Source organism: Sander vitreus, chromosome 21, assembly GCF_031162955.1.
Source record: "Sander vitreus isolate 19-12246 chromosome 21, sanVit1, whole genome shotgun sequence".
NCBI lineage: Eukaryota > Metazoa > Chordata > Actinopteri > Perciformes > Percidae > Sander > Sander vitreus.
The window spans coordinates 12,398,738-12,425,649 of record NC_135875.1 but is presented as its reverse complement, the minus strand read 5'-3'; the positions used below and the strand labels follow the sequence as shown (position 1 = coordinate 12,425,649).

Here is a 26,912-nt window from a genome sequence, read left to right as displayed (position 1 = left end):
CTGACGAGGACCAGAAGGCAGGCACACATTACGCCGGTTTTAAAAATCACTGCATTGGCTCCCCGTGTGTTTCAGGATCGATTTTAAGGTTCTTTTACTGGTTTTTAAATTTCTTAAATGGTCTTGGGCCTTCTTATCTTTCGCAACTGCTTTTACCCTATGAGCCTTCGCGGACCCTGAGGTCCTCCGGTACTGGCCTTTTGATTATTCCCAAGGTTCGGACACACACTCACGGAGAGGCGTCGTTCCAGTACTACGGCCCCCGTCTGTGGAACAGCCTGCCGGAGGGCCTCAGGTCTGCAGAGAATGTTCAGATTTTTAAGAGCAGGCTCAAGACCCATCTTTTTAACTTAGCTTTTCCGTGCTCAGTCACATGTTAGTTTTATTGTGTGTATGAGATGGTGTGTGTGGATGTTGGCGGTGGGTGTGTGTCTGTGGGTGTCTTGGGATGCATGTATGTGATGGGGGGGTAGGGGGTCAATTGCTTTTAACTGTAAAGCACTTTGTGCTACATTTTACATGTATGAAAGTGCTCTATAAATAAAGTTTGATTGATTGATTGATGTGAAAAACAATGTTTAGTTGCATCACTTTTAATAACAGGTTTATGAAAGTATCATCCAAGAAATCATTTCACTATATACTGTACATTTATACAAATTACTATGTAGAAAATATCTTTTTTTTCAATCTTGCACAGGCACAAAATACACCAATATTCAGGTCTGGGTTTGAGTTTCTCTCACAGACACTTTCAGGGGGGATAATTATCTTTAGTTGAGGCAATCAACCCGTGTTGAACACCAGGCACCAGAACGCAATTACAAATTGTAGGTTTAAACTTCAGAGACAAAAACACCAGACAGGCAGACACAAAAGCGTACAATTCAATGTCTGTACTACAAGTACTGTATGTGAAAAGACTTCAAAGCACAAAAGATTTTTAGGTCTGTTTTTTTTTTTAATGTTCTGGCATGTTGTCCATCTTTAAAATACACTGAAGATTACTGATATGCAGATTATCATCTTTTTTTACACGGTACAGTGAGACCCTGATTCCTGTGTAATGACACTGTTATAGGATTACTCTACAAACACAAAATAAAAACACATTAGCTGGCATACTATCCTTATGAAATGCATCATAACGACAACTTACTTTGCAACAAAAAGCAAGACAATGCCCGTACAGTCCTTACAGATGCACAATTCAAAAGGAGTTGACATTAACACAACCAATTTAAGTCAACAATAAAATCAAGTTAAATGCTATTACACAGGAATCTGTTAAATATCAAAACAAAAATATTAACAGAAATGCTCTTTTCACAAGTTTAGCAAAAGACTTACAATTTATCATATATATAATAGTAACAGGTGACAAGGCCTAAAATAAATGATAATCTCTTGCCATTTTGTCATAAAAACCTGACAAACGCATGAAATCTCAAGAGATAAGAGGGCCAAAGACTCACATTTGTTCCAACAAGACACTGTACAGCTCAGGGTGGAGGTCGGGGCTAAAAATGGTCGACAGCTTTTAAAATTCTGCAGATCAACAGGCCCCCTCCTTCCATGGAAACATTATAAAAAAAGTAACGTAACTCATTGTACTCAAAGATGGAAATAAAGTCATGGTGTCAGAGGGCTCCTAAAAAAAACCTTACAAAACAAACTAGTAACCAGCCAGAGGAGCATGATGTCCCTGGTCTAATTTTATTAAGCAGTCTTTCTCTTAAATGGCATCCGCCCACCACATAAATCCAAGGGCAACAGCAAGTTGCACAGCAAAATGACCCAATAACCAGCTACGGTAAAGAATTGACCAGAACGTCAGTGTTAATCTGCATTATATAACTTCTTTAACAGTGAGCACACTGAACAAAAAACAATCTGGATTTTTGTAACAAATGAAACTTCCAGTTTGCTAATAAAAATGGATCTAACTTTTCTTACGTTTTGGAGTTTTAAAATGCTTTAGTTTTATGACCGATGGTTTGTTCGTGCCTCTTTCAGTTTTGCAGTCTTCACCTACATGCAGCCGCTGGTAGTAGTGATTGCAGTCTCATGTCTCAGCAGCATTTGTACATGTATTCCACAGAAAATACAGACGTTAGCTTCAGCTGGGTGGATGATATATATGTACAGTAAATGCTAAATCATTAATGGTAATTGGCAAAGTGGTGTGACGAAAATATGTTGTCAAAACCCTATCATGTGGTTACGGGGTGTTAAAGAGAGTCCTAGCCTAGCGCATAGCTTCCCCCACGAAAAGGCAGAATGATATCAGTCCATACAGCAAAGGCTTCTCATAAGTGAGGAATGCCTTAGCACCATAGAATACCACTTGTTGGCAAGCAAAAAAAAACAAAAAAAACACAGGCAGCATGTGCTGGATATCTACCAGCCATGTTTTTAATCATCTCTTGTATTTCCAACTTGATGTGATCAATTAAACTTTCATATACCTTAAGGTACAGACACCTTCGCTTTTCTCTCATGCTGAGCAGATGGACGATGAGGTGTCACAAAATAGTCACGACCAATAGGTGCAGATCCCCCTCATTCAATCTGTCTCTGATGTCACTCTGATGTCAGGCGGATTCCCTCTTAGCGCAGACAACAAGCAGACACAGTTTTGCCATGATAACTGCCCAAGCTGAAGGGAAGCAATTTTGCGGCCAGTAGGTGGAGAAAGGTTGTTTCAGAGATTGGACCAGAGGTTGATGTGTGCAGATTAGAGCAAAGGGACAGGAAAGGTAAGCAAGGTTGTGCTCTTGTGGACTCGGCAAGTTTCAGTGAACACTTGAGTGGTAGCAGCCGAATGTAATCTTCTACATGAAGCAATGTCTTGTCTGTGGAAAGGCCTCCAACTGGGACCTGCGCCATAGAGAAATAATGTGACCTCAGATGGTATAAAAAAAGGGACCCAACTGGATTGACAGCTTGAGACTCAGACACAGGTGCCTTGGTGTGCTGGAAAAAGGGCTTTTCGGTTCTTTAAACCCTGGGTCTTGTCCTTAAAATCTGATGGTTTCTGCTGTGAAATGTCTATCAGCGCGCTGGCAATGATGAGTCCTAAAGACGGAAAAGAGCAAGAAAATTGTGAGGGTGGTGAAAAACAGGCAATTTCCACACATTTTTCTTTGCTCAGAAAGAAGGATTACAGGTGTGTCTATAATATTTAAAACACCCAATTTTATGTAGAATATTTTTGCAGCTTCCAAGAGCAAAATTTAAATTTTCAGTAGTAACATCAGTAAATAGGACATGGTTATATATTTATTTGTGTGCAAATGTGTGACATTTGCTTTATATATATATATATATATATATATATATATATGTATTTCTGATGGTGTACAGGATGGCTGTTTGTGATGTTTGAAATGATTTATTTTGAACGATGGACCTGCTTTATGAAAAGTAAATTGGATTCAATGAGTCTCACTGCGGCCTGCTCACTCTAAAAATACAATATATTTACAACGCGACAGACTTATGGGTCACTGAACCACGCTACATGTGCGTGTGGGGAAATACATGTCTTATACATACACAACATAGGCTGAGTGAAAGTAGTACAAAGTAGTAAAATCACTGGCCATGAGGATGAGAGAAGTAGAGTTTGTGCTTAATGTTATATGCAGTAATATGTGCCTGCCTTTGACCAGGCAACATGTTCATAAATAGATGTTTAGTGCAGTAATTAATTGAGACGCCGTCGGCATTGTCAATGCAACAGGTGCAACCCAAACCTGATTAACATTTATCAGAATTAAGCAGAGTATGGTGAGCATGACGACAGTAAAAGAGCGGTTTTATTTTTGTAACCACACTTCACCATATATACACAATTGTTACCTGACTGTCCTGGGGGAGGTAAGTCTGAGAGCCCAGAGGGCAGACGCATGAGGACAGTCAACACAGCAGCTTTCCCTCCTGAACACGGCTCAATCGCTACAGGTTTAGGTGCACCCTGAGAAGAGAGACACAGCAACAACAAAAAATTACACATTTTAAAGACGGACGACTAAGAAAGACATCTTTCCAATGTTCACTGGTTTATTTGGATTTTACGGTAAATAAAATAGCTTTATCAGCTGTACAGACACCAATTATAGTGATTTGAGATAAGGTGTGACGGACAGGACGCATGATAGAAGTACTTTATTGACTTGATTGGTACAAGAACCCAGGATCTCTTTACCAACCCATCTTAAATCAAAGTGATGTGACAGTCACACTTGGAATCGACCAGCAGACCAACAGTCAGTGATATTAGCTGCTGAAGTTGCTGCATTAAACACAGAACACCTCCTCCTGAGACAAATGGTTTGATTGGTCACACAACAAAAGTGTGTGAGTGTGTGTGTGTGTGTGTGTGTGTGTGTGTGTGTGTGTGTGTGTGTGTGTGTGTGTGTGTGTGTGTGTGTGTGTGTGTGTGTGTGTGTGTGTGTGTGTGTCCCTGTCAGACAGTCCACGTGTTGAGGCAATGACCTACCCTCTCAGTTAATGGCCAAAACGGCTTGTCTCAAGCGTGAAAAACATGCCATCCTGATAATAAATATCAAGGGTTTCACAGCATGTTTTGGATGAGGGGATAGAAATTGGGGAATAATAACATGTCTGAATAGAATTGACTTTTTTCTCTCTCTCTGTGACACAAAAGTTACATGCAGATTTTGGAGTGTAATTTCCCATGCAACTTTCAATTAAGTTTGCCAATTCAAATGCCGTAGTTCACAACTAAAATATGTTTCTTTGTTACTTGGTGACATAGGTGTTTCATGACATTTTACATGAGGAACCTCATTATACAAACAGTATAACATTTGGAGCAAATAAGAAATTGAAATCTTGAAAAATTGAAAGAAACTATTGGAAGTTGATTCTGATAGGTACTGGATTAGTCCTTCATCAAAAGAGAAACCTCTTTGCATAACTAATTTGCTGAGGTTATGAATGCTGTCAACATTGGCCTGCGTTATTTTCCATTTGCCTGTACTACTAATCAGCTGGAACTAACACAGAGGGACAGAAAGATGAGGAGAACCAAAGTACAAAAAGAAAGTACATTAAATGTGACAGACACAAACTCTAATTGTTAATCAGTTGTTAAACTGTTCTAAGAAGCCCGACATTTGTAAAGTTTTTACTCAGGCCACAAAACTTGATGAGTGCACACATTACAAGGCCTGATTTCAAACATCTACCCTATCACTGTTTGTTTCATTAGTTTTAAAATTAACTTACATGCAACCCTGGGTCAACTGTAAGTACAACCTAGATACATTCATTAGTCTTGTTGCCTCTTACATATGATTATACTACATGTAATGCTCCGAAGGACTTAAAACCTTCACAGGCACCGTGTGAAAGCAAACACAAGGAGGCCAAACTTCAATTTTAAACACAAGGAGTCATACTGTACATAAGAGTACAAGAGTTTCTGTATTACAGGCAGGCTAGATACTGACAGATATTGTTTATGTGCATCGCTACTCAACCCAATTAAACCACATGATCAGAATAAATTCTCATGCATCTTTTCAGCTGCATTCATGATCGAGAGAGGCCTACATTTTAGATCTACCACTGACATACAAGGGCAATTAAATTGCCAGCCATTTCATGACCATTCAAGTGATTCTGCTAATCAATAGCTACAGTATGTAAGCCATATTCATGCAAGGGAGCTTTTAAGGCAGCTTTCACTCTAAGCTCTACTGACATGGACCACTGGGTGAAACATCATTACAGCTGTTTCAAACTAATTCCTAACACTGAGACATAGGTTTTGCAACATTCTTGTAACAGAAGCTGCAGCACTGCTGTATGGTACATGTATATGTAGAAATACTGTCTCAATCTTTACATTAATCACTGAAAGGCTCCAAATGAGCTCTGTTTACATTAAAAGACCATTTGTTTACACATCCTTTCTGCACTGCCACTCCAAACGTAACTGTAGAACCTTTGATTGTACATTTTAAATATGCAGGATTACCACCATCACCTCATGTTTGACTGTTGGGCTGTGTTTACACTGGCTCTGTTAATCTGAACATATTTCTTAATTTACAGATCATACACAAAGTTGATAATATCACTAGTATTAGTATTAATATAAATGTTGGTAGTATTATTAGTAGAGCTATAATTGCTTGTAACCTAGTGCTGTCTATTCCTTGGAGCGTGCAATTCCACATTACATTGTTTGTTGTGCACTCTTTTGGGAACTACACTGAACTGCACAAGTAACGTCACACCAATGCTGTGGTTTTTGCCATTAAAGCATAAAAAAAAAAAAAAACATTTTGTTTGTGTGAAAGGCAGCGATAATAGCAAAGTCAAACCACCTCCTTTCTTCTTCTATTAACCTGGGATAATAGAAAGATTCCAAAAATGCAGGGGAAAATAAAAAACCCCATCAATAAATAATTTCAATCATAGTTTTTTTTTTTATCAAAGCTTTTTAAAATTGCTGTCTCCATTTTCATATCTTTCAAAGAAGGTTTACACAGCCTGCAACTCTACTATGCATTAATCAAGCTGCATTATGGGCATTCATAATCACACACACACACACACACACACACACACACACACACACACACAACACACACAACACACACAACACACACAACACACACACACACACACAGAGTATCTGCTTTCCTGCTGACAGGTGTCATCCATCATACTAGCTGTCCGTTAGTGCTTCCATATGTTGAATGCCGGCCATAGTGAATAGAGACATCTGTGACATTGAGGCCTAGGCCTGCAGTGTTTGGACCCTGATTGGCTCTCTGTCCAACAGCTGCTGACATCTTGGTCACTAAAAGCAATGTCCATCTCTTGGGGGTTTAAACCAACCACAAATAGAGGAAATGGGCACAGAGGCTGTTGTGAGGTTATCTGGGACCTGCTGCAAAGATTTAGTGACAGACAACTGGTAATAACTAATAACTAGTGAGATCAGTGCTGGCAGTACAATCGGAAAAAAGGGTCTTAAATGTTTTCATGTGTTGGAATGGGTGTGAGGGGTCATTTTGGTCATGGGGTCATACTGCAGCCCCTCTGTGTCTTTTTTCCTGTGCAAGCTGCATCATCTCTTAGTGTGGTTATGATCCTCTAAAATATGCTTTAAACTTTGTCCCTGAAATACCGTAAATAAAAAAAATTCAAGCAAACCTCAAGACTGACATCAATGTGCCTGCATCTAAACGTACATTATCTGTACAGTTTGTCTTGCCTGCACTAACTCAGTGAGTGAGTGGGCCTGAGTTTAAAAGTACAAACAGAGCTGGTGAAAGAAATAGGAAACCAGTGGTGCTAGCGTGACATCAGTGTCCTCTTTGAAATCAACAAATATTTCCAATAGCTAAGTGGTGCCAGATGCTGACCAATTAACCTTTATAAAAGAGAATTAGACTCGTTTCATATGCTTCACCTTCAGCTGGAGCCAAGGCATGTGATGGAGCTGTATGTGGTCCAACATGTGCATTTGCACATTTGAAACCGTATAGATTGGATTTTTCTGGGATGAATCCAAAATACACGGACATATTTAAAAAGCTGTCAAAAGCTACGTTGTGCTATGGCTGAATATGTAATGATGACATGTAAATGATTAACCAAGCAACACTTAATTAAGAGCTGCTTGGCGAATTAGATGTGTGCAGGATTTACCATTAAGGCTGTCACCATAAGATGTGTTTTTAAAACACATTTAGGCAACATACTGGGCAGGAAAACTGCTTGCTTGTACAGTTGTATGCTGAAGTTACAGCGTACTTTGTCTTAGGCGCTACTGAAAAGCATTCAGCATACAAACTGAGAAATACATTTAGTACACAAGCATGTAAATCAGAGTTCTCAGGTGTTTTTCTCAAACAAAACTTGTATTGTAACTTCCTTAAAGGCTGTATGGACATCTAAGTGAAATTGAAAGTCAAGTGCTTATAGGTTCATTCTGCATCTTGAAAGGGTCAAGAAACAGAAGACTGAAGATTGTTTTTCCAGTAATCATTTCCAAAACAGCTTGGGATATTGTTTACAGCAAAACTCTCCAGTGGATGCAAAGTCTCTGCCTTAATGCGCTCTATAACAACAACACTGTTTTTGGATTGTATGCAGAAATGGGAGGAACACTACTGGAATAAATGATTAAATGACAGATTGACACACACGTCCCACTGACAAGTCTGTAATTAACATTTTACCTAAATAAAGGCAAAGCAGTGGTTTCCACTCAGACCATTCAGATTCAGACTGTACCTTACTGCTTTGAAAGCACAACTCAAAAAGTGCACTCAGAGAGCTAAGAAGCATTGTTTTTCTACTCTTTCTCTCTTTACATTGCCTTTCACAACACCATAATGCACACTGAGTACCACTCAGTAATATACATTGATAGCTAATGTAGTGCCTCTTCCCTGGTTGCCACAGTGATTTTATTTCTCTCAGCGGCAGATGACACAGAGGTGGCTCTGGCTGAGGAAACACTGTTGGTCCTCCGATGTCAATTTGTATATATAGCTCCCTATATTGTGTTTAAGCTATGCTTTTATCCCATGTGTCATAGAGCCCTAGACTGTGCTTTGCGTCAGACTTCTTCTCTACTTTCTATTTGTCTGGGAGGTATTCACATCGTAGGAATAAATAGGTGAAGTAGCAACTGTACAGAACATTTCATATGTGCAAAAGCATGTGAGGTATAATGACATATGAATCAAAATCTGAGTGCAAAATCAACGTGCAGTATGTTCCCAGTGAACAACCCTGGAGAACAAATTAGGCAAAATTAAAACATGCACACTGAAGAACAACGATAAAATAAAACCATTCTGATGTCATATGTTTAATATCAGAGCAATCCCTTTCCAAATCAGTGATGCTTTTCAAAGTAACAACCATTATTTTCTTTGCAAGAAGATTAAAACGACCATAGAATCTAGATTTTTCTTTTTTAACTTTTGAAAAATCTATACAAATCTTTTGAATAATTGGCATCGTGACATCACTTCATATAAAAGATGTGTAACATTGATTGAAAAATGTCAGCATGTCAGTCTGTAGCCCTGATTGCAGAGGACAATTCATATATATATATATATATATATATATATATATATATATATATATATATAAAGACGACATGAGTAGAAAGGACCATCACTGGCAGATTTCTTATTGATGTGGGGAGCGGATAAAAGGCTGACATCTTATGAGTGGAGCACATGAGCTGGTTGAGTACATCACAATAAAGTCCAATGATGTGGCACTACAAAACTATTGTATGCATGTCAGTAGAAGCACTTACAAATCTAAGATTGATTGTAACAGATGTGCAAAGATGACAAAAGGGGGATACATGGTCAAACTTGTTGGTGCTTGTCAGGACTCACAATAATCAAAATTGTGTAATGATCGTGCGTGTGTGTGTGTGTGTGTGTGTGTGTGTGTGTGTGTGCTTGTTTTACTATATTCGTGGGGTCCAAAAACTGGGGAATACAGTATACTTGTGGGGTCTGCACAGCCTTGTGGGGCCCAAAATGCTGGACCCCACAAGGTTAAAGGGCTGTTTGAGGGTTAAGACTTGGTTTTAGGATTAGGGTTAGAATTAGGTTAGGGTGAGGGTAAGGATTAAGGTTAGGCATTTAGTTGTGATGGTTAAGGTTAGGGTAAGGGGCTAGGGAATGCATTATGTCAATGACGGGTCCCCACAAAGATAGTGAAACAAACGTGCGTGTGTGTGTGTGTGTGTGTGTGTGTGTGTGTGTGTGAGAAAACAAGCAGGACTCACGTCAACCACAGGCTGCAACAGTTCTGTTTCCTCGCCCCTGGCGTCCAGTGCGAGCGCAACTGAAGCAAATGGACGACTGGCCATCTGCTGACGCTCTCTCATCAGTTGCTGTAAAAATCAAACACAGATGACAGATGAGCATGAACATAGAACGTAGTCTTATCAAACAATACATGAATGAGAATTACGAGAAATATGCTCTAGTGAAATAATAATATATGAATACATAATAGTACATACATTATTTACATGTAATATACATCTTAAATATAAAAACCTTCAACACATTACATTTCTAATGAAGTTGAAAGAAACCTTTTGAATTTCAGCCCTTCATTATAAAGAACTTACAGTCACTATCCAACGCTATCCTGTTACTCCATAAAAACACAACAAACACATCTGACAGTCAGGGTTATTAAATACAATCCAACTCCTTAAAATATACTTATTATTACTCAAAATATGTAGATTATTATTATTATTTTGTGTTATTATTACTCACTGAGCTCCAACTTTATATGAGGAGTTCCAGTTGTGTGTTCTTTCATTTTGCATTATAATTGACTTGAATACTGAAATATTTTTTTATATTTGATGAAATTTAAAATATTTTGTCCATTCATACACGAAGTACCAAATTATTCCAAACCTTTTTTTGAATATGACGCAAACTACAGTGACACAACACTATAACCCATCCCCACTACAAATACTAGAAATAGGAACAGCCTTAAACCTAGACAATCTAATTTGAAATTAACATTAAAAACTTAGAACTCTTAACTTACTCATGGGTATATTGATCTAATCAACACACACATACAGGACACCACCACAGAGAACTATCCAGACGATTCTCTCTGCACAGAAATGCTGTTTAGGTTACTGCCTCAGAGTGACACCTTTTCTGTTGCTTAGACTGAACAGAAAATAGCATCTCTTGTTCCCCACTAATCAATATTGTAAAACAACTAGCGCCATACTTTCATCAGCAATGCCGTGTCTGATCAATATCTACACAGGCCACCATTTTAGCACCAAGGACATCACTGATTACTATTGGATTTGTGATGAGCTTAAGTGTGCTGCATTAGGATTCTAATTGTACTTCAGATTACTAAGCAAATCAAGCGGTTGTGATGATCGGCATCGTCATGTGCCCTTCTCATACAAAAGTAATACTAATACACATTATATAGTAGATATGTAGAAAATAATTTGCTGGATGTTCTGGGTTCTGTAACATTCTACACTTTATGTATGTGAGGAAGTTTAAAACTAAGTAGAAATAGTAGTTTAAAACTAATACGAGTAGAAATGATAAACCCATAGTTTAGCAACTGTAACTAAACACAGCAAACCTGTCACACTTTGGATTTCTCCACATGCTGAAGCTGTGTGCGTGCAGCTGTACAAAGAATGATATTTGCTACTTAAATAGTTTGGAGGGCCATATGTTTTTTCTTAGCCTTTTCAAAACCAAAAAAACTGAGCATAGAAAAGTGTAAGAAATACAGTGTTTGTCTGCTCAATGTACATAAGCAGCAAACGTTAGCATGTCTGGCTTACTAGCTTACTACCAAGGCCAAGGAGCATGTCATTAGCTAACTACATTTTTCCTTATCATACTTAACTCTAACTACCTCAACACTGCAATACAAACAAGGTTGTTTCTTTATTTACAAGTATTATACATATGGTGAGGATGCTGACTTTTTGCATGTTAGCTTTAGCGTCAGTCTAGCAGCATGTTATCATGTAATATGTATTATGTATATCAAATGCTTGTTTTAAAATGTGTCAGATGGAGACATTAAAAGTCAGTCAGAGACGATGTTTTCAACTCAGCTGTAGCTAATGATAGCTAGCTACAGCTGATAAAATCTGTTGACATTTCAGCTGAAAAGGCGATGAATCAGCTAAAAATAAGAAGACTGCTTTTATCTACTGCCGTCTAAAATCAAGGAACCATTGTTTAAAAAAAGACTTATAAATATCATATGGTAAATATGCCACCGTTATCATTGTAAACTGCATGTGTGCCATGTGAGTAACTAAGGGGACATAATAAAAATCCAAGTATTCATTTTACTGCCAAAATTTGAAAAGAAGAAAATCTATTCAAGATTTAAAAACCAGCAGACAGTCCAACACAAATACATACACAGCACAAGATCCATATCTCCTACACTGTCACCATGAATCATTGAAAAATAAGAAAAAAAGACATAACATCTGGGGTTATAGTTTGTTTAAAAAAACAAAAAAAACAATAGCAGATGGAACAAAGGACAATCAGTATCTATTAGTGCTACCTTTGGGGAGACAAAACCTCCGCCTTGATGGAAGCATCTGGAACTCAACATGTAAAGGATGTTGAGGGTCCAAAGTGCACTGCACAGCTTGACATTCTTTTCCAGTTTGTTCCTATTTTAAAAGACTGAGACTGCAAAACCAGAAAATAATAAAAAAAAAAAAAAAAAAAGGAAAAAAAAGTTTGGCCTCAATAAAGAAAATAAAACATTTTCATCAGTGTCATGTCCACATTAAAACGTCACAACTTACTTCAAAAGAACAACCGTAGGACAGTGCCCAAATACTTATATTGCTGCAATGCTGCCACTGGCTCACGAAAGAAGAAAATCTTTTATTTTTCAACGCTAGACTGTTCAAGCACTTTCCAATTATCTCACATTATCCCTCTGATAATGTGCCTGTTTGGGTCAACTGTATGAGAATGTTGAGTTTTCTGGTGGTCTCAATCCTGAATAGGAATTTGTCCTTGGTGTCGTGATGAACCCTGGTATTCTTGTGTCCAGACCTCCCACCCTCACTCACTCTGAATTCAATAAAGTATTCATTAGTCTGGCTATTAATTGGCAAAAATTCAGATGAGGTCTGGAGAGGTTGATGGCATTGTACAAGCGGTAAAAAGAAATTCGGAAGATGGCGCTTTGAATTAACGTCTTGGGGAATCAATGACTCCATCTATACGTCAGGTTAGAAAAAGAGTAATTCAGAGCACTGTATTCATTCTTTCAAATTGTTATAGCTCTGTTGAGGGTGTACACAGGAAAACATTAAACGTGATGGAAAGGGTGGTATTCAATTAATATGTCACTTGATTAGATACTTGAGAGCTAACAGTGACTCATGACTAGTACTTACACGGGCAGTTTTTCAGCCAGAGCCTCAATCAGCTGCGGCTTTTTTATAGAGATTGAATTTAAAAAAAGATCTTGCACAGGCTCACAATATATATTGTATTGTATAACATATTTGTCAAATGTGTGGTGTTTCCCCACTCTGATGTGTGTAAATAAAAGCAACAAACATGCAAAAAGGATGAAAATTAGAAAAATGGTCAGTGTGTTTTATATATGTTATGTGTGTATCATACATAATGCCTTATTTGTGTTGATGCAGCCCATGCTGAAGCATTTTGAACATTTAACTGTTCCTTTACAGACTAGTTGTACAGCTTTACTGATGGGGAGTGAGAGAAGGGTTGAGGTGGGTTCTATGTAACAACAAAAAGAACAAAAGAAGTTTTGTTGAATCACTCTGAAAACATTCCCCAGGGGGAGGTAAAGCTGAGAAGAAAAGAAAAAACAGCCATATGAAATTGAGATTGATCACCTGATTGATTTTTTCCCTTTGTAGCTCTGATTTTTTTACTTTTTTTAAATCTGAGGGCCCATGTTGGATTGTTGTACATCTCTACTATTAAACATCAACACCAAACCGATAGATTTGAGCTGCTGGGCCACCGCAGGTCGAAATGAGAATTTTTGCCCTTTTCGAAAAGATAAAAGCAGGATGGAGGGCCCGGCGGGGTTGTTGCAAAACAACGAAACAGCTCACGGCTTATTATGGTTTCCAACACAAGAGCTTCAAATCCAACTACTAACCTGAACATTCATTCTAAATGTCAGATAGCAGTAATGTTAACTTATCATGTTACAGAATTCATTTAAAGCAACAAAGCATGAGATCAGAAGCAAAGGCAGAGAATGCTGGCGCTTTGCTCTGTGTCCGGCACAGGCATCAAAGACTGTGCTGGGAATACAATCATCGAAAGAGTCCAGAGAGATTCTAGAAATGAATGCAAAGTTAATGACAAAAAAGGCAAGAGTGAACTCTGCAAAAGCAAGTAACATTTGTGCAATGAAACTGATTTTGTCAAGAATACAAGCTGGAGCCATTCACGGTTGTGATAAGGGTGGGCATGCAGTGCATTGCTATGCAACTTGATTAATTTGGCAAGTGGGTGCATGAATTATCCATCTTGTGAATACAGCATTTTGTTCCCTTCATTGGATTCTATAAAAGGGTAAGTGTCATCCCGCCTCTGAGCATATTCTACACCTAAGCAGGTCACTTTGTCCTTTTCAAAGATCACTGGCTATGCCCACAGGCGCTGCTCAGCAGAATAAAAAAACTAAAATAAAAATATAATGCAAAAAAAACCAAATGCTTTAACAATCTACACAGACTGGGATTAATGGAATTCCCTAAATAAAGATATCCTGTCTAGTAGACTGACACTGTTTACCACACTGATGTGATATTGGTGTGGTGTTGTGTCTAAGTACTAAGAACCCATTAGAAGACATGAATAATATGTAATATTGCAGTAATAGTAAAAGTAATGAGGGTAAATTCTAACATAAAATATTAATTAAATGTTACTTTCATTCATTAGTGGGACAGCTTCTAAGCGTCCAAGGGTAATCTATATCACAAGTTGAACTCCTAATCACAAGTACGCTCAATCATCTGTAACTTTAGAGGAAATAGTGAGTGCAAACTTTAAACTGAACAAGGGACAATCAAGGTGACCGGGGGCTTAAGAGTAGGATAATCTTATTATAGCAATCGATGACTGCTGATTGAGCTCTTCAAGGGAAGAGACTACATCAAATCTGCAGAGGGAAGGGGATGTGAGGATTCTGTGGGTTAGTAATGGATTTCTTTCAGTTTTGTCAAGGCAAACACATAGCAAATTAGATAACTGAAATGTCTTGATTAAAATGGGTTGTTTACAGTGAGCATTTGTAGGTAAAGGCTCACGCTGATAAAACATAAAAATGTGTCTTTTACAGAAAACAAGACTCCGATACATTCAGATCGACTTATGCTCTGCATGTAAAAATGCAGCCCTTTAATTCATCTGAATGAGGCCAGCAGGGGTGCTGACGTAGAGGGCAAAAAACTAACAAACAAAAACAGGGTTGTCCGGCAAAAAAGTGAACCTGACTCAACTGGACCGCAATCTATCCACCAATCAAATATGTGCAAGCAGACATTTCTGGTAGATTAATTTGTAACATGAACAGAGTATTTCTGCTGTAGTTCTACTGAAAATGTTGACCTGTTGGCGGTGATAGAGGTAAAGTCACCAACGTCAGTGACATTCATCCTCTGGGCACCATAAAGGGCTGTACAAAATGTAATGGCAATCCATCCAATAGATATTTTAGTCTGGATCAAAAGTGTTGGACTGACCGACCGACATTGTCATCCGTCAAGCCTAACATTGCTGAATAAATTACATAAGAAAATAGTAACTGAACTACATTAGTGACATACCATTATAGACAACATACAGTAGTCCTTGCTCTTAGCCTTTACATCCATCACTATCTTATCCTCAGCTGACACAACAGGCAGGTTTAAGCCATCAGTTACAAACTGGCCACAGCAATTACCAACGTCATGGCCAGGACAGCTTCTATGGAAGGATGACAGCTTTAAATAAACAGATGCTAATTAGTTACTGGTGGATTTAGTAAATGAAATGCGTAAACATACTGAAAAAAAGAGAAGAAAATATCCTTTTTATGTTAACCGCTGCTCAATAATAGGTTAGAGTGCTTTTAGAGTGCCAGTAAAACATCACCGCTCCACGTGACGGTCAGTACATATGATGCAAGTGTGTATGAGGCGTGTCTGCATGAGTGTGTGAGAGAGATAAAGAGAGAGGAGCTGCATTAAATAAATGCATGTTTGTGTGTAGAACATCTTCCGTATAGCAGTTTGTTAAATGTCAGCGCCCCCTCCGTCCCGTTCCACCCACAGGTAGCTTCAAAAGAGGTCAGCCCTCGTCCTCCTCCGTGGCATTTACAGCTGTTGTCGTTTCATCCCTTTGCCTGCCCCACTCAGGATCCAAGTCTCGACACTTATCAACTAAAAGTATTCGAATACAACAGCAGCACCTTGGGATCCAAGTCCTTTCAACCCCTGACAAAAAAGAAAGCCCTTATCCAATTAGTGCATTAGAGTGGTAAAAGATCAGCTTTGTAAGATTAACTCAAGAGGAATTACACATTATGGGCCCTATCTTGCACCCGGTACAGCGGAAAGCCCGACGCAAGTGTCTTTGCTAGTTTAAGACCGACGCAGTTGTCAATTTCCCATCCAGCTCTCACATCGTATAAACAGCAAATGCACCTGCGCCGATCTTTGCGCCCATGGGCGTGCTCTTACAGGGAGGTGTGTTCAGGTGAATTCTTGGCATATTGCCATCTTAAGGCAGCAGGAAGTGATCGCACCATTGACCAACAAAAACCTGGTCTAAAGTCAATAACGCAGCATTTCATTGTTATTATAACAGCGAACTAGTAAAATGCACCTAGGCTCATGCACAGCACGCGCACACTATGCTCATGCTCCACACACACACACACACACACACACACACACGCCAATAAGCCAATAAAAGAATATCCAAAAGTTCAATCAGTATCAGACATCCATATGTCATTTGGCTGGACCAGTGTCTCATTACTGTCTCCGCTATCTCCAGAGGTCTCATTAGAACTTGTTTCTTCCATGTCCTTATGTTCAATGGGGGCTTGTGAGCATTAGATGGCTTCAAGCCCAAATCCTTTCAGTCCATATTTAGACAAGCCTCGTAAGTGCATGGGCTGTTCAACAGCCCTTTCAAATTAACTGCTGACTCAATGCTCAGTAAAGAGCCAATCAGTTCACCAATGGACGAGACTGGCGGCGCCGAATCAGTTAATCTAATATCGTACAAGACTTGGAACCATCTCAACACAAGCGAGTCATCACAAATTCTACTGAAACTCTTGTGATTATACCTTCACATTAGTTACTATGTGACAGAATGCTGAATGCAAACTAAAATGCATACTACTACAAGCAGTGTGATAATAATATATTATGAATGCCATCACATGATTGCCCCAAAATGATTTTTGTGGATAATTTGAGCCGGTTTAGCTGATGTGCTTCTTTGAAAATACTCCATACACTTAAAAGAGCACTCCACCAAATTACTATTGCACTCCTATAACATTGGGGGGCTCACGGTGGACAGTTAAAACAAAAAGGATCAAATTCGACACAGCAGAATCAGAGATATCATCTCTTACATTCCACGCATCCTTCTTCCTCCTGAAAACCTGGCACCTACATTACGTACAAGGCTAAAGCAATAGAAAGCAATAGTATCTTGTAAAACCTGATGATGAAATAGCTGGTCAAAATCTAATAAACTGCAATTTCATAATGGGCCATGTGAAAAAAAAATAATAATAATAATAATAAAAAATGCTAATAAATGCTGTATCTCTGTATATTATTTAGTCTAAATGGGTCAAAAATATAGAAATTACCCAATATAATTCCATATAATAATTATACATGTGCATGATTCTTTACATTTGAAGGGACTTCTTGATTATTACATCATCCATCAGTTCAAAACAACTGCTGTTAGTGTTGTAAACAGCTGCATCATGTATCTAAAAGATGAGTGTGCATTTTAAAATGGAGACTAATATAGTCCAGTCTTACTTGAGAAAACAAAACACAAACACAATGGCAAAGAGAGTCCTTTCTAGGACACAAAGATGGATTTGCGTATAATTCTCATATTGCTCATTGCTCATTTCCATCAAACCTGTAATGATTTCTCCTTTGCAGAACAACAAAAGCTGCTTACAACACCCAACAGAAACCCAGAGGATTTTAAGGTTGTAGGATGGATTCAAATTCAGAAATTATGAGCACAATAAGGAATGTAAGGTTCACGTTTCAAAGAGAGAAAAATATCATGTCTTCTTTACTAAATGAGCTAAAACCAAAATACATGGCGACCACTGTGACTGAACTTTACACTGGAATGGACAGTGTCCAGGGAAAGTGCACTCAAACTGAGATCAATAAAAATATACAGTAGATAGTAGTGTCATCTGCAAACAAATCTTTCAGTCCTTCTCACAGAATAAAAAGTATTTTGTTCCTCTGGTGACAAAACTTTTCAATCACCCGAAATTAAGAGATGAGTGATTTCTATTTAAATACTTATCTACAGTATTTTCATCTGGCAGCTGAAGGGCAGCGACAAACAGCTGACGGGAATGCCAAGAGCAGACAGGAAAAGTGAGCAGAATTTTAATGACATGAGCCCATCTGCCTGCATTAATTTTTATTGACTTTAATTCTTTGGATAGGCAGGATTCAGAGTCACGGTAGCTATCATTCTTGTTTATTTTCATATATCAATTAGAGGATATAACATTGGGATCTTATGATTATCAATGTCATCCCCAAAGGGGAAATAAATTGTGGGAGCTTTATTAGTAGACTGCTGGTCATAAGGCTGGATGTGCACCAAATTAAATGTCCTACTATTGAGTATCAGACAGCATCTAGGAGAATATAGGATATGGCCTGAAGATATGGAAATGAATGCTCTTAACAGAAACCAGGAGCCACCCCATGCAGTTTGGGTTCAGGGCAGTGAGGTGAATTTACATAAATTTTCTCTATTCCTCAATTTCCTGCACTATATCTTTCTTACCCTCTTTTTTAAAATGTCTTCTGTCAATCATTTCATCTTTCACCCCTTTTCATCCCCATTTTTTCTCAACCCCATCTTTCACTGAATACTAATGGTTCATTCTATCCCCTTTTCCTTCAGTCATTCACAGTATCTCTACTCCCTCATACCTTTTCTCAACTTGAATCCACAATTTAGCTCAATATGATAATTTAGACTTTAACTTTTAACCATATTTATTTATGACAAAGCAACCGATCAAATACTGGGACGATGTAGCCATTAGCAGATACTCAGATATATTAACAGATATACTTTGAACGATTTGTACAGATGAGGACTTATCTGTTAAAAACGGTTTGCTTTAAGTTTCAAAAGTGGTTCAGAAGAACTGGGGCACTATCGAGTTTGAGAAATGATATTTGCAGGCATTGTAATTTGTAGGCACTTGTGAAACTGTCTGTGTGATAATGGTGCCTCAGCAAACATATAAAGAAGTAACCATTTTCTCTAAAGAGAACGGGAAAGGTACTTAAATATTAACACGATCAGGTGTATGTCATATGACAACAGAATGTGTTTTATGGACTTACTTCTCTCCGTCGTGACGCCCAGCAGGTCTGCTTGATCTTCCACACCACTGCAGCAACCAGGAGTAGTGATAGAAAGCAACTGGAATGAAAGAGAGGAAACAATCTCAAGCAAGATGCCTTTAATAAATAGCTGTCACTGAGAAAGTGCACATATATATTCTCTGCATACAGGGAGCACTCAACCCTTTACTTAAAGCATTTTGCTTCTTTTATTTGCACGCGACAGAAGATACTGAATTAAAATGCAGCTTAATCCAGGAGAGTATCATGTTACCATGTTGCAAGGATCCCTATCTTTACATTACAGTATATCCTACACCAGCTGCAATAGTTCTGGTTCTACACACTCACATACTCTACCAAGAATTTATTTGCCAAGTTTGTGTACACTCACAATATTTTCTTTATATATTAAAACAACTACGATATTACTGGCTTAAACAGGAGTAAATATTCAAAGTTTCCCCTCTAACTTCAAAAAAGACAAAACAGGGGAGATGATATGAAGAGGTAGCGCATTCATTTCTTAGCAGACTGAATATTTTGGCCGATTACTTCAATTAATAACCCAAGAGTAAAAATCATTAGTCAAGGGAAATTCAACAAGGTCCGAGAGTTGCTGGGATAGAAAAATATGAATGATTGAGAGCTTTCACTTCATTATCCTGGTGACGGAGTGTTAAGATTATAATGTGCTGAAGAGAAGTTCTGCACTTTCTATGAGCTTGTCGGAGCAACATGTGGGACGCTGAGCACTGTGGTTAGGTAAAAATATATGGAAACAAAATAATATAATAAGTATTGGTGTTAATTTACTTTAATGACCCCCAGATTGCTCTGTCATATACGTATTTTATCATCTAATTATTCTCTACTCACTGAATTAGAATGGAACATGACCCTGTTCCTGACGTCCAGGAACAAAGACAATCATATTTGGATTTGAAATCCATACTGTAATATGACCAATGAGCCCTTGTCTTCAGGGACATGCAACATTTCTAAAATGAGCAGCCTGGTCCAATAAGCACATTTCACCAGAGCCACATGACTAGCTCGGATTTCATGGGCACATTTGTTTGATAACTTCACTTCTGTAGGCTTTCAATTTGTCGGCCACACCTGCTAGATCTATTGGCCAGGATCTTTGAAGAAGGCGATAGAGTCTGTGAGGAATGTGATAACACTTGGAAAATACAGCTTGTCAAATAAAGCAAAGAGGGGGGCTGCCAAGCCAAAAAAAAGAAGAAAGGGAAGTGGGATTAAAGTGTTGAGTGATGGGAAACTCTGTGCTTCAAACAGCTCGTCATTGCACATGGAATTTCTTTCTGAGGGAAACCTTTCATTCTTTTAGAAATACTTGCACCATCTTAGACGTCTTTTAAGATAACAGTGAATGGAGGAAGGGGGTGTTGTGGGAGCGTCAATGACATTTTAATGTGGCAGAAGTGACAAAAACCCCTAGACAGATGTTTGGCTTTCATTGTCACTATTTTACAATGTGAAGAAGCTTAATTCCCCTTTGCTGTTCCTTCTGCTGTTTATTAAAAGAGCTCTGCAATCATTAATGTTCTAACGGCTTAAGGTAGTGAAGGACAAATGTAAAATGACTAACACAAAGATGCTATCACGTTTTCTACAAGTAGTTATTGATATGGGATAGGATCTAGTAACAGCAGGTGTGAACTTTCACTCAGCCAAAAAAGCAAGACAGTAGGAAGCTGTCACACATTATAATTAATTTCCTGAGTTTACTAATCTCATAAAAATCCCACTGTTCTTTATGCCATTTTACATTGTTGTTGTTGTTCTGTGTTTATTTTTATAAGATCTTTTTTTTTTAGCATTTCCACCTTCAATGGATATGACAGCTCAGACATGAAAGGAGAGAGAGAAGGGGAAGACATGCGGGAAACTGTCACAGGTCAGACTCGAACCCTGGACCTTCTGCGTCAAGGAATAAACCTCTCTATATATGTGTGCCTGCTCTACCAACTGAGCTAACCGGCTAAGTTTTTAATAGTAGGCCGCCAAATATGTCTTTTGTTTAAAAGTGATTGTGTCACACAACGTGTAATGTGAAAACGGTCCTTTGACAGAGAAGAGTGAACTGAATACAGCTTTCTTTTAATTACATGCCCGTTTCTGCAACCACAAGGCTACAGTTACCACAAGGGAACGCAATCAATAATATCTATACCTGCTTTCTACTGGCTTCTTATGCTGTAAAAACATGATCCAGGAAGCTCTGTAAAAAGCACCCTTAAATTGCTTAAAAAGAAGACATGATTATGTATTATAGGATTAAAAATAGAATTCTGAAATGTACTGTAAGCCTGAAGCTCTTTCAAGTATTTACACATTTACATGCATTTTAAGAGTTCAGTTTTGTGTGGTTCTCATTCAACCTTACCTGATAATTTTATGAATGAAGTTGGTGATTAAAAAAAAAAAAAGTGTGCATGCATGATTCTTAATAAGTCTACTGCTTGCACATATATGGTATAAACACATAGTGACACTAATGTCTTATGTGTACACACACACAAAACACACACACACACACACACACGGTATGATGCTTGTTAACAAGTATAAATAAGAACCTGGGGTTCCACCTCAAGTAAAGCGTTTCTACAGCATCTAATCAGAACGCATAAAACAATCAGACTCTAATTAGATTACAACTAAGCAGTGCTGTGCAAGTAAATATTGTTTATGAAGTCACGAAAATGAAGTAGCAATGTGGAAAGTGACGGCTTGTAGTCAAAAAGGTGAGGTGATATTTGAAAAAACTCAGAAGAGAAAACAACAGAAGGAGAAAACAGTACTTGTTCCCAGTCATGCAGTCATTTCTTCACTCTCTCTCTCTGTCTCTCTCTCATACAAGGAGGTCCAGAAACCCTGAGGGGGGATTTGACATTTTGTCATCAGGCTGATTATGTTTCCCGCAGGTCCATCCCCTCCAAACCACCCTCACACACACGCAACTGCCTGTGACTGCATCAGGTTTTTTTTACTTTCTCCTGAGTTTACGGGTCACTGAGAACTAGACAAAAAGGATGCAGAAAAGACCCGAGAGAATTAATATAACCTGCACAATAATGAAAAAAAAAAAACAATACACTGAAGGAAACAGATACTGCCAAACGGAAAAAAGCTATGTTCTGTGTAATGGATGGCTGGAATTGAATTCCATTGGATTCAGAAAGCACAAATTCAACAAATCTTTGAATTGGAGAGAAATTAATGACTAAAGGAAGTTTTTCGTAAATACCATTCAAACAACAATTTCCAAGAGAAAGGAGTACAATGCTATGGGCACATTTTTTTTTTTCTGTGCCCCTATTCAAAATGGTTTCCTGTGCAAATGATGCTAGTAGCTGTCAGACACATTTTTAGATAAAATAATCTCCGTCCTTCTCCCATTTCCATCCAAGAATTCCTGAATTTGGCTATTCAACTGTAACTCGATCGGATGGAGACAGAAGATAACTGATTGTGTGACAGCTTTTCTGGAAAGTTATTGTGGGCTGGGCAATGATGGGCAGGCGCCTTGGGCAAAGGCTGTCTTCTATTCCCACCTTGACAGCTACACAGATAATATGTTAGTACATCTGCTACTCTGGGGAGAACACCTTAAAATAAAATACATCTACACAGAAACTGCACCATGGTCTGTAACTATTAGTGTCAGGTGTGAACATATCTGACACTGATCAAATGATTGAAACCAACTTAACTTATCCACTACTCATTTGACTGATTCAGCACAATGAAAGTACATAAATCTTTGTGAGGGAACTTCATTGAGGGTCGGCATCAATTAAAGCTTCTTTTTTTTTTTTGTCAATATCGAACTTAAATCATACATTATCCAATCATACTCATATCATATCAATCATAGGGCATCATAAACATACAACTACCCACCCTAGAAGACATTTACAGGGCTTGATGTTCACACAGGACTCCTCCCACCCAGCCAATCACCTTTTCACCCTGATGCCCTCTGGGAAGCGATACAGGTCCATGAAGGCCCGCACATCCAGACTTATGAACAGTTTTTACCCATGTGCCATAAAAGAACTGAACAATAACAAATAATGGTGCAATAGCAGTCTTTCTGCAAATACAAATGTCCAATATCTGTATTTACTATATTTATTGTTTTTATTCTGTGTCTTTTACCTTTATAAGGGTACTGTCATTGTATTTGTGTACCAGAGGGTGAGTTGCATAAAGATTTTGTCGGACAGCTGCTATCCAATGACAATAAAACGTATTCTATTGTATACATCCTCTTAATGCATTCAGACTTTGCTATGCTTTTGAGAGAACTCAATTGACTCATTTTGAACATTTCAATAAGAGAAGATTTCCATCGAAGCTCTTAAGATGAAAAATCATTAAAGAGCCCCCCGTATCTTGATCACCCATGCCTTCTCTTTACATGGCACTCGCAGAGCAATATGCACCTATTTAAACGGTTATGGCTGCTTCATTTGCCACTTGAAAAAGGAAAATCGCTGCCTTGAAGACACAAGAAGCATTTGCATGTACTCTGTTCACAGAACAGGCTCAAGTAACTCAATAAGCCCCAAAATGGAGAGGTGGTGGGTCAAATTCTGGATGATGCTTCTTGACTGCTGAATAGTGTGTACATGTAGTATAGATATTTGACTCACTTACCTGAAAAATGTGACAAAGAACTGGACAAGATCCATGATACTGTTGTGTTGGGAGAAGGCAATCTATTTGAGAGAAAGAAGAGAATGAGAAATTACAAAAAATCCGACAAATACCAGGGCAGTAATATTAAAAACTAATATTTGACAGCCAACATGATATGAACATGGGTATAAATCACCATACTAAAAAAGGTAAATGAGGCTTTTGCAGCATTCACAGTCACTCCAAATTTCTTTGGAAACTTGAACATTATATTTAAAATCTCTGTTGTTAATAATTATGTAATTCTAAAAGGGAAACACTGTTCATTTCGATTGAGTTCTCCTAGTTGATCCGTGACATTGTGAAGGGGTTAACACGATAATGGTCTGCAGTAACAGCAGAATGGACCTGCTAAAAGGTCACTGACGAGATGTCTTCTTTAAAAGAAATAAGAATATAGTGGGAAAAGATAAAAACTTTTCATTTGCAGACAATCCACAACTTATGAAAATAATTGTTTTTCCCAAGTGTTTCAGAACATTAATCTATTGATACTTTTTTATGAGTTAACTCAAATATGTCTAACGCAATGTATTCTGAGCCAACAACAGGCTCCTTCTTAAAGACTTGAGGCCAGAGATGAAAAACATTAACTTGCAAAAACACAAATAAAACCCAAAAATCCAATACTAAATATGACTATAACATTACAAACTTTCATTGTTTTTCAAAAAAAAGAAAAGAAAAAAAAAACTCCCATTGAGTAATTGAGTAAAGGGACAACTGTCCATAACAACACATCTGCTGTTGGGGTAAATAACATATTTGCATCTCTTGTATAGCTGATAAGTGTATTTATGTCAGTAGCATGACCAGTGAATAATGGACCAGAAATATATTTTACCTTCATTAAAAGAGGGATTACACACAGTCCTAGCAGCTAAATCACATCTGATAGGCCACATCATAGTGACACGTCATTATCTACTGTAGATGCTTCCAAGGCCTTTCGCCCTGAAAGCATTTAGACACACAAACACAACGTCATCTGCAGCAGTTACCGAGCCCCCTCTGGTTCATAGCACGTAGGGTTGGCTGAAAGGGCACAAATTGTGCTTTTAGAGGTATGTCATGTTTGATGCTGATGAGGCAGAAATAAAAAAAAAAAAAAGGTACTTATTTTGGTGATTCAGTCTTTCAATAACAGCTGATGCAATCGTTCTTTATATATACAAAGAAGAAGAAGAGTAGCCCACTATCACCATTTCTCAATTATCTAAAAGCTGCAGAGCTAAATATTTGGCTTAAGCAGAATTAGTATTTACAGTTTTTTAAGTAGAAAATGAGAGCCACTGATCTGAAATGAGATGCTCACTGACATGGCAAACATGACTCAAAATCACCCATTACACAGATGTTTTGCTGGATTTTTTTAGTAAGTGTGGGCAGTTCTATTAGTGCGTAGAACTCTGCTTTTCACAATATATGAGGTCAAAGCAATACGTTTGGGGTTAATTTAATTTTAATTCATCTATCTGAGCCGATCAATGGAATCATTTGAGAATGTACTTCCATTACAAGTGGACTTTTTTTTTTTTTACATTCAACAGTCCTCTTGTGTTACGATTTATACAGACACTATTGATGTCACTGAAAAATCGTAGCTCAAGACCATCTTTACCCACATTTAAATGCTTATTTTATTGGCTCAGACCCTAAATACAAAGGCTCATAAGTGCATTCTCAAATTCTGCTTTATCTCATCCAGGTCTACGCTCTCACCCCTGCATCAGAAAGCAAAACGAGACCTTATCCTGTTACAAAAGCTATTTGCTTTAACAGCTAAAGCCAGTCCATAATAAACAAGTGACTGTTGGCCAGGAAATCTAATAGAAAAGTATTACTGAGCCACCTCCACAGATGGACCGACCCCAAAGATGGTATCGCTACATCGTTGTCCAATCATCTACCTTGTGAAAGCAAGGCACGGAACAAATATAAAAATCAATACTTGGAAGTGGGCTAATTAGTAAAAAGGGAATTGCGTGCTATTATTAGGAAAGGTTATTGTGTCCATCATATTTCACAGTAAAGGTGTCTCTCTTAAACATACAATTGTTTCAATACAATTGTTGCAGACTGACTGGCTTTCTTTTTTTTTGTTTTTTGGCATACATATAGTATCACCTTTTAAGTGAATATGGTGAAGGTGTTAACAAACAGTTGCCTAATTACACATCCAGCAGATATGGAGCAACATTGGCATCTTTAAATGCCTGTTAAACTAAACCATGAATATTTTTCTGACGATAGATCAATTGTTGTTTTCCTGCAAAATCAAAATAACTGAGAGAAAATGGTATTTATTTTTCACTTTGTTGTATTTTTACCCCCTCCACCACATCAAAGCCTAAATCTCCTCTATTCAGAAAGAGGGGTAGGAAAGGTTAAACGGCACTTTGCCTTTGCCTGCTAAAAAAAAAAAAAAACAGCTGTGCACCTATGCACGCTAAGCATCTCTCATTAAATCTGTAATTAGAATTAAGTGCACTTGAAATCACCCTGAGCAACAATAAGCTCTGCGTCTGCAGAGGCTGCTTCGCTCTCTTTATGTATGTAGGACCAAATGTCAATCAGTGGGATGACTATATACCAGTGTTGTAGTCAAGACCACCTTAACCGAGACCAAGTCATCACCAAGACCAGAGCGTATCGAGAGTGAGACAAGACCAAGACTTTGAGGGGTTGAGACTGAGTCGAGACCAGACCAGTGTGAGTCCCACACTGCATGCTACGATAAAATGTGGAAAATGCTAACCATAGGTACTCCTGAAACTGATCAGAAAGATCCACATTCTCCATTCACCTCTTTTATTGGCATAAGTGTATCACGAGAAATGCCTAGAGAAAAGGCAGTAGTGGTCTTGAAATAAAATCCTGAGTCCTCTTTATGTGAGACCGAGACGAGACCTTCAAACAGTGGTCCCGAGACCAAGACCGATCTTGAGTGCTACAACAC

At 38.2% G+C, this 26,912-nt stretch overlaps 1 protein-coding gene across 1 annotated transcript in view; it reads right to left on the bottom strand.

Annotated features, from left to right (window-relative positions):
* Positions 1–2,385: 2,385 nt before the first annotated feature.
* atrnl1b (attractin-like 1b) overlaps positions 2,386–26,912 on the bottom strand; it is a 57,670-nt gene continuing 33,143 nt past the window's right edge. Inside the window, exons 25-29 of the mRNA XM_078278859.1 lie at positions 23,912–23,973; positions 19,220–19,298; positions 9,812–9,919; positions 3,865–3,979; positions 2,386–3,078 (exon numbers count right to left, since the gene is read on the bottom strand). Coding sequence (XP_078134985.1) covers positions 2,954–3,078; positions 3,865–3,979; positions 9,812–9,919; positions 19,220–19,298; positions 23,912–23,973 — 489 coding nt within the window. The 3' untranslated portion in view covers positions 2,386–2,953. The remainder of the gene's footprint in view (positions 3,079–3,864; positions 3,980–9,811; positions 9,920–19,219; positions 19,299–23,911; positions 23,974–26,912) is intronic.